The sequence below is a fragment of the Glandiceps talaboti genome, chromosome 9, assembly GCF_964340395.1.
Source record: "Glandiceps talaboti chromosome 9, keGlaTala1.1, whole genome shotgun sequence".
Classification (NCBI taxonomy): domain Eukaryota; kingdom Metazoa; phylum Hemichordata; class Enteropneusta; family Spengelidae; genus Glandiceps; species Glandiceps talaboti.
The window spans coordinates 13,832,661-13,842,660 of NC_135557.1; the positions used below are offsets into that span (position 1 = coordinate 13,832,661).

The window sequence follows — 10,000 nt, forward strand, 5'->3', positions numbered from 1 at the left end:
CATGCATGAGCATTGGAGCATTTTTCCCTCCGTATCTTTGTTCTTCCAAAGCTGTGAAGGGCATACACATGGCAGGGAAATGACATGTTGGTGTTGATTGTACGATGTGTTGCCATGTATGTTGTATGCACCTGTATCGCGTAATCCATCTGTGATAAGTTTAAATTTCTCGTGTTCTTTTCTCTCTTTGCAATTGTATCGGCATGGTAGTGTACACAAAAAATGAAAGCATATCGCGTCACGGGGTCACTTTTGTAATTTCTCTCGGACGACAAACAAAACATTTGTTTTCTCTCGAACATTGTTAGGTTCATCATTCTTTCACCATCACGATATCAAGGAGTTCTAAATGTTAATAAAGTTACTTTTAATTTATCAAACTTGTATAAATACTACCAACATTTTTCTTCGCTCTGTTAGGCGGGTCGTAACCCATTTTTTTTTTCTGATTGCGAACATTAATCCTACGAAATCGCAACCGTTGTAAAAATAAAATAATTGCACCTCATTCGATGCTCATATGTGCTAGTACGAGACAATTACTGTAAGCTGTTCGGTCGAGGAGTTTGAACTTTAGCGTCCGTGGTAACCATGGGTACATCACAGTCGACAGTTCATCAGGGTGACAACCCAGATTTGTATCATAGCACGGTTGACTACGACTATGACTCGAGTGTTCAGTGTGGTTGGGGCTTTCACTTTTACAACATTCGTGAGTTTGGAATGATTACACGATACTTGAATTAAGTGGGTTTGTTAAATAAACAGGAACAAGATGAACTGGTTCCAACATTTAGGGCTTTTATATGCCAAAACCTACGTTTCCGCTATTTATTTATTTATTTATTTATTTATTTATTTATTTACAATATTATCTACCATACCATACCATCCAACAGGTATTACCCAATAACTGGAGGAAGGTTCAAGGTTAGTGCAAGAGGAAACCAGAGTACCCGGGGAAAACCTGTGTTGTTCGGTAGAGTCAAACTGAACGACACTCTTCTTACTTACAGCATGGTAAATATAATCAAACCCAGAATGGGTTCGAACCCGGACCGAACCTATTAATTTTCTACGGATAGTCTTCAGCAGGGTTATAACATATTCATATTGGCCCGAATGAAATTAATTCTGTTTTAAGTCCATGAGCCAGTGGAGTTTAAAATATTTGAAAAGGGCATCATTACATGTATAATACACTCGACGGTCCATCCAACTTATCAGCAGTATGGAGCCTGCTCCCTGCACGGACTGTAGAACGTGTAATAGTCTGTGACAGTAATTATAATCGTATTCTCGTTGCAAGCACTTCACAACCTTTGAAAGTAGGACCGCAGAGCATAGGTTTTTTTCCGCTTACACGAAAAATAGACGTACCCTGGCGGTGTCGCAAAAAGGCCAACAGTCCAGTTAGATTTGAACAATGTGATTTCAAATCAATCGAAAACATGGCTACGCACAATTACACGCATAATTCATTATTGTAAATGAGGGAACTGTAGGGCCGCTTTTTCATTGCGAGCCATGACCGTTTCCCGCCAAAATCGGCTAGACATATTGCCATTCTCCCGCCATCACTTTTCGCTACATTTCAGCTTACTTTTAGAAGAAGATCATCAAAATAAGCCATGCCAATGAATGTAAATAAAATTAACATGCTATACAGGGTCAGGTTGACCGATTTGTTCAAAAGACGGTTACAGTACTACTTTCAGAGGGTAATTCAGTTGTGAAGTGCTTACAACGAGAATCCGATCGCGAATTCCGGTCTACTACACGTTCCACAGTCCGTGACACTTGCACAATTTGTCGCATTATTTCTCTTTTTAGAAAATTGGTAACAAATTATAGGATTGTATAGTTTATTCTGTCATTACCTCATTTGAATGATTTATGGACTCTGTAGTCACTTTACAGTGATACGTGATACATAACAGTTTTCTTTGGAAGGACGCCTCGACAAGGTTAGACATTTGACGGCCACCCCTTTTAACTGGCTAACAGACTAGTTTACTTGGATGTTTAAATATGTTAACAGCGTGAGAGAGAGAGAGAGAGAGAGAGAGAGAGAGAGAGAGAGAGAGAGAGAGAGAGAGAGAGAGAGAGAGAGAGAGAGAGAGAGAGAGAGAGAGGGGGGGGGAGGGAGAGAGAGGGGGGAGAGAGAGAGAGGGGGGAGGGAGAGAGAGAGAAGAGGGAGGGAGGGAGGGAGGGAGGGAGGGAGAGGAGAGAGAGAGAGAGAGAGAGAGAGAGAGAGAGAGAGAGAGAGAGAGAGAGAGAGAGAGAGAGAGAGAGAGAGAGAGAGAGAGAGAGAGAGAGAGAGAGAGAGAGAGAGAGAGAGAGAGAGAGAGAGAGAATTTCATTACAGAAACCTCTTCATCAATCGGCAAAGAAGTTGATCAAGTATCGGCTGAATTATTTGATTTACTGGATGTACAGTATCAACAAATCCTAGTCACAAGTATTTTAAGTGAATTCAACAGTATGCGGGTGTACAAAACAAATAGCGGCACAGAGCGTTTTGACAAAGGAGAGCTTCGAGGAGACAAGTTACATCGTATAAGTAGACAGCCGCGTTTCATGTTCTACTGAACTGAATGCATGCAAACGTTTGTCCGATAAGTCGAACACCCTTTAAAACAACTTGAAAAACAAAACCCACATCGCGTCTACTCTCAAGAATACTGACAATTAAAAGCAGTTACGTTGCGTCGTAAATAAACTTACTTGAACTTGCCAACAGCAAGGTGAACGCAAAAAGTAGTCGGGAATCCATGGTGGTGTACGCACCGAGTAAATAAGACTGTCATTCACTTGGCCTCCTGCGATGGACTGATGTATGTATATAGGCATCACCAGGGTAATATCCCGACACTCTCTCGTAGACGACCTCGTTGACCTTAACCACAAGAACTCGGGTCGTTTGAAAATTAGCTGTCCTCTCCTGTCAATCAAGCTGACACAAGGTGACACTGTTCAATCAACCTCTCTGATTTGCTGCTGTTTGGTGGAACTTACGTCAACGAAGTGACAATCAGGGGATACTGAAAGACCTCAGTGCCACACCTCCCCTACACAAAACAATAATGTGTGTGTCGCTATGGATGTCGATAGCTACAACAAAACCGTCGGTACAGTTTGTCAGCTATATTCAAAATTGTTCGCTATAGAAATCACAAAAAAAGCTCTGTTTTTAGATATTGATATAGTATTTCATACAATTTTCTGGTCTCAAGAGAATAAACATACACACACATACACACACACAAACAAACACACACACACACACACACACTTACTCAGATTTAGTGACGTGTCAGGTGAACACTGTCGACTCGAGCTGTACACGAAGTGATGGGTGAGAGAGAGAGAGAGAGAGAGAGAGAGAGAGAGAGAGAGAGAGAGAGAGAGAGAGAGAGAGAGAGAGAGAGAATATGAGAGACAGGCAGAGAGACAGGCAGAGTGACAGACAGACAAACAGACAGACAGACAGACAGACAGACAGACAGACAGACAGACAGACAGACAGACAGACAGACAGACAGACAGACAGACAGACAGACAGACAGAGACAGACAGAGATAGAGAGACAGACAGACAGACAGACAGACAGACAGACAGACAGACAGACAGACAGACAGACAGACAGACAGACAGACAGACAGACAGACAGACAGACAGACAGACAGACAGACAAAGATAGATAGAGATAGACAGAGAGAGCGCACGCACGTACATACTCGCATGCATGCATGCATTCATGCGGTGATAACAAAACACATTTGATATAAACCCATTTCAGCCGGGTTACCTTTTTAAACAGTATGATTCGGTATTGTGGTTTTCACAATAATCATGATAGACATTTATAGCGTATGTACACTTTGATAGAAACCTTAGGTGTACCACACTACCACTTGATCAACACAGTATGATAAACGTCGTGAGGCTAGCTATCATGTGTAAATAAACAGAATACAAAAAATTTGGTATAACATAAAAAATATATTTTGATAAAAAAATTATCAATAAAATCAAATTTATCCAGTTGGACTTTGACGTCTATCTCTCTGGACTCTCGACATTCAAAGAGTCATAACTGATGAAGGATGCATAAATTAGAAATCAAACTCAGTAACGCGTTCGTAGATTGTAAAGTAGTGTTCGCCGACTTCTCTGCTTAGTCAGCAGAATGAAAAGGTTGCCGGAGCGAAGCATAAATTGGCATCTTACCAAAATTGTTTGTGTGATACGTTTACATCGTGCACAAAACAGTTTTCTAGTTTTTTTCCTTCACAGATAACATCTCCCGATGGGGTCATACATTGCAAAGATGACACGAAACTACGTCATCACGCCGAGTCAACAACCTCGCTGATTAAAATTGCCTTTTCTATTACCTTGCCAGTAAAAAAAATATATCATAGGTCGCTCTTCGTCAATAGAACCAGATTAAATTAAATTTTAAAAAAAAGCCCTTCATTTGAATGAACAAAATTTTCAATACCAACCGAATAACAATAGTATACAACATATGCTTGTGTATTCTGTATTGTTTGGTGCGTAGTGTGAATTCTGTACAAGTTGGGTTCTTTACATATACTATACACTGTACATAGAAATGTTGGATGTGGGTCGGTGGAAGAAGGTAACAAAGACATGGGTGGGTCCTGCCATCGTTAACATTCTCAAACATTGTAAACAGAGAAAAATACTAACAGTAATGTGACAATGTCTGTTATTTAGTCGAGACAGCTATTCATCTGAAGATTTTTTTTAGATTGCGAGCATTCAGACTCTACATGTCTTAAGTTTGCCATGGCAACAGCATGTTGTTCGTAACAGCATTTGTATGACCAGGTCACTAACTGTCATAAGCGAATGACCTTGGCGGGTGTTCTACTGAGAACAACATCCACAAAAAATTGGCAATAACACGACGGGCGGACGGACGACTGTTCAAGGCAGCAAACATATGAACCTATAGCGGGGCCAATTCATTAAGGGACTAGCCATACTAACTCGCGCATCGTATCATTTTTTTTAAAAACTTTCTTCTTGTACTTTCATTCATAAGACAGACAAATAGTTTAAAGAATTGATTTCAAAATAACACTTTTTTCTCACCAAAACGGCACTAATCCGAAAGCATTTGTCATCAAATCGAAAATCGTCAAAAGAGACTGAGCCTATCTCGCCTATAGAGGGCGCCATCCCCATGAATCAGTTGAACATATGGACATGGACAAGGCTCATTTTACCGATTTTGACAGGTTTTCATGCAATTTAACAATTGGAATATTGGTCATGATTAACCCATATGCTAGGTAATTTAAATATTCACTAACATTATATAATTGGAAGAGTCACAGAGTTGATGATGTGAGGACGGTTAGAGCGCCCGGCTTGAAATCTATAGTTTGTACGCATGTTCGAGCCGCGTCGTTGCCGTCTATCGCCAGTCATGCATAGTTCTGAGTGAAGTGGCTAAAGTCCTTGAGGAAGATTTGAACCACGATCGCGCCTCCGTGAACCCAGTTAGTATTGTTGGGGAGCTGGCAGGACAGGGTTTGTAATGTGAATGCTTTAATCCTATGCGCTTATATATAATATAGCGGCTGCAATGGATTGTATGCTCCCCAGGGAGTTGAAGAAGTATAAATTCCACAAATGGTCGAACACGCCTCGAATTAATGCAGTAACATGGGTTTCAAGATTTAACACAAATTAATAAATCACCGAGGTGCTATATTGTCTGTCACCAATAGTCATGTTATTTGATAGCGGTAATCAATATAAGCGTACTATATAAGTCTGACTTGACAAATCTTGTATTTGACCGAATTGAGAACGATTCTGACTTACTTCATATGTCAATAGACTGTGTGGCGGTCAAGTATCTAGTGTTAAGTTGTTTTCCGTTATTTCCCGCACAGTAATGACTACGTGGATTTTGACCGGGAGTAACGGTAACACTGGAAGTCGGCTACACGGTAACCTTCACATGAGCCACGTAAACATTTTGCTCTGTGCATGGGGTATATTTTCCGGCTATCCCCAAACATGGAATACGGTCTCGAAACATAAGTCTTATTTTGTAGTTCATTAGCTTGATTTTGGCGGGGTTTTAGTGTATAAAAAGGGGAGAGTTTCCGAGATTTCGTTAGTCAACCTGGGGACTCATTGGATACTATAATTTCGGGGAGAGAGTACTCCGCACTCTCGCGATTTCGTAGCCGACTTCTCCACGCTCACTGACCCAGTAAGCTACACTGGTTAGCCCGTCGGCTGAATTGGTTCGGTACATGACATGTGTGGTAGATGCTGCACGAGTTGCGAGTTGTATACTGGGAAACTGCCCCGGGCCTTGTCAATACAAAACTAGACCTCTATCCCTGACATACCAAACTGCTTGTATTATCCTTTAGGCTGAAATAAAAGTGACGATTAGTCTGAAAACGTACTTGCTGTGCGTTCTACTCGTTATTAAGCGTAATTTATTGGGGTGCGAGACGTTAACCTTGCTGCGATCCCCGATCGCTCCATACTTACGGAACAGATAATACGTGGACTTGGACCCACGGGGCTAATTTTCTGGTGGAACGGGGATTCGAATAAGTTCTCTCGGTAGACAAATAGCACGCACGGGGCTCGAGTGCGACAACTCTAAGATACGTACTGCGTATCACTTCGCCGTCAACTCAATTTGTGGCGTCGCCTCTCAACTGTCAATCATTCTACAGAACAAATGAGAAAGACAAAAGAGAATAGAGTTTAACTACTGCTGGCGCTGTTCGGAAGCATCAACAGCGACGCGAGTCTCGATTACCCAGACTCGCCGACTGTCGGGACCTGTACTACGAGAACACCCAGACGAGAGTCCAGACGAGAGTCTGTGTGAACGTAATTCCAAATCGCTCATACCGGATCTCTCTCCCAGAGCAGTGTATTTGCACGTGGAATCGAAGGAAGCCTATCTATGAACGGAGATGCCGATGGGTGAGGGTTGGGGATGGGTTGCACCTTTCGCAGGTACACGATCAGGTCCTCAAATCCGACGTTCTTGTCAAATAACAACGGGATGCCATTAACACCAGGCGAATACATTCAGTCAACCCAAGAAGTCAATAGAGTGGAGACGATATATTAGACAATCTTAGGTAATATTTAGTGCCTGTGATATGGGAGAAAGTACGAGGCACCTATGAGTATAGGCCTCCCGCCGCGGTGTACTTGCTGTGCGTTCTACTCCAGTGTTACCGTTACTCCCGGTCAAACTGTCCGAGTATGACGTCCATTATCTACAATAATGGACTCTTCCAAACATATACGTTTGATTCAACCGAAAAAAAACCTTCTGGTTACCGGGCGATCTCCATTCGAGTCGTCAAATAAAGGGTTCCGAGATTACGGCACTTCAACTTGTTGATACCTGACTTTATCGTATTTTATTCATACCCAAACATTTAAGCTCATATTTAAAAAAAAAACTAACATAAAACTGTTTAGGGCTACGCTTATGACGCTTTTGTCAGCAGTTCAATGAAATATGTAGGATAAAAAAGTAAATTCTCGAACTTAATTGACCAAAATTGAAAAAAATCGTTTCAGACAGCACGATCAATTTCAAATCAGTATGTAGTAGTATGTAGTAGTATGAATACAAAGCCAGTATGTAGTAGTATGTAGTAGCATGAATACAAAGCCAGTATGTAGTAGTATGTAGTGCTATGAATACAAAGCCAGTATGTAGTAGTATGTAGTGCTATGAATACAAAGCCAGTATGTAGTAGTATGTAGTGCTATGAATACAAAGCCAGTATGTAGTAGTATGTAGTGCTATGAATGCAAAGCCAGTATGTAGTAGTATGTAGTGCTATGAATACAAAGCCAGTATGTAGTGAGGAAAAAAATAGTTCTTTTGTTGACACTTTACTATTTTAGTACCGTGCACTTACAGTAGCAAAAGTTCTTCCAATTCTCGATATGACAGCATTTTTTTAGAAATACATAATAAATACATATTCTATTAAAACTAGTTACCGTTTTCGTAGGTTGAGAACTAAAATAGCTCACTCCCAATCCCCATCTTGAAACTAAAATAATTTAGTATTTTTATTCTATATTGAACTATTTATGTCGTTCCTAGTGTTACTAGCATTGATTCAAATGCAGTTGGCTACATCCTAATCATTCTGCCTTGCTCAAATACAGTTTTTAAGAACATTTTTTAAACGTATAATTTCCTTTTGACCTTAATATAATCTGGTGTATAAGTATTACAAGTACATACCAAGCCTACCTATTGTACTGCCTCTGTGTGTATGTGCGTGCGTGCTTGCCAGTCTGTCTGTCTGTCTGTCTGTCTGTCTGTCTGTCTGTCTGTCTGTCTGTCTGTCTGTCTGTCTGTCTGTCTGTCTGTCTGTCTGTCTTTCTGCCTGCCTGTCTGTCTGTATGTCTGTCCGTCCGTCTGTCCGTCTGTCTGTCAGCCAGTTCGTCTATGCGTGTTTTCAACATATATTTGAAGGTACGATGTTTTCTGTGCGCAAATATTTGTAATGCCTTACTACTTACACCGAGAAATAGACCTTTACTCTCTCCTTTCTCAGGTGGTTCTTACCAGTATTTTACAAGTATTTATACATTCTTGCTATTTATTGTATGTCCATACATTGTACTAAACTAGTTTAGTCTGTTATATCTCCTGTTTTCTACAGTGGGCTCAGGGGAAGACCAAATGGGCCACCCTCTTTAAATGAAGATTACTGATTGAATCGAGTCGGATTTGCGCACCACACGTGTGTTCAGAATTCTGAGTGTGTGTGCAACAGGGAGTGTGTTAAAAGTCATACATTAGAACAGGTTAAAAGTATACCGGGTTGACATGCTTCATTGAATGCGTACCTGGCACGTCTCATCATTAACATATAAATTTGATCAGTTTGACATTCCATTACTCAAATACCACGTCCTCAACCCGACGTGCGTGTCTTCTGACATTCACGAATCTATCAAATGATGTCATCTTGCCTTTGTAGGATAAAGTTTACTTTGAAGGTAACAACCTCGTTCGCTGTGATAATTCTCATCGCCTGAGTGAACAAGCCAATGAAGTGAACAAATTCAAAACATGTCCTCGTACGAGGGTCTGACTTTTATACCCAGTTGGGACCGGTTCAAACAATTCTCTCTGAATGATTGCACAACTGAAATATCTTAATAAATTAATGTATACTAAAATAAATACTGTCGAGACCAAACTTTAATAAAATTTATGTTAGTATTTTATTGTTGTTACCTGTGAAAACTGTGAAAACCTTTCACCCACTTACTTAAATTTGTAAAATTGAACAGTACTCCGCAAGATGTTGATACATTTTACTGAGATAGAGATAGATAGATAGATAGATAGATAGATAGAGAGAGAGAGAGAGAGAGAGAGACAGACAGACAGACAGACAGACAGACAGACAGACAGACAGACAGACAGACAGACAGACAGACAGACAGACAGACAGACAGACAGACAGACAGACAGACAGACAGACAGAGAGAGAGAGATAGGGCGTGCAATTGATATTAGATTCTATTAATCCAGCAATTAATCTTAATTATACATTACGTATTCGTCTAGTTAACTCAATAACTCAGAGTGGACCCAGACACGGATTAACAAAACCTGTAGACTGTAACGAGGATGAATCATTGACATTGAAGACAATATTGTAATACTATTAGGTAAATTTGGACTTGGAAGGAACTGTATCACTGGGGGGATTATAGAACTCGCCACCCACTCCTGTACCAACCATCTAAGATATTATAGTGACTGAAAATTGAGAAATACAGAACAGTGCTGCAATTGGTCACACCTATGTGATTCAAAGCGATGGATTAGTCACTACAGGTGATGTATTCCTGCAATCCGATATCATAGCATTGAGTTCACCACCAATATTTTCTAGTATTAATATATAGCATTTCATTAATGTTAACAAAA

The 10,000-nt window shown here is 40.5% G+C and overlaps 1 protein-coding gene across 1 annotated transcript in view; it reads right to left on the minus strand.

The window, feature by feature from the left end:
* LOC144440210 (uncharacterized) overlaps nucleotides 1-2,876 on the minus strand; it is an 11,015-nt gene extending 8,139 nt beyond the window's left edge. Inside the window, exon 1 of the mRNA XM_078129513.1 lies at nucleotides 2,728-2,876. Within this exon, the coding sequence (XP_077985639.1) occupies nucleotides 2,728-2,776 (49 nt within the window). The 5' untranslated portion in view covers nucleotides 2,777-2,876. The remainder of the gene's footprint in view (nucleotides 1-2,727) is intronic.
* Nucleotides 2,877-10,000: the final 7,124 nt, after the last annotated feature.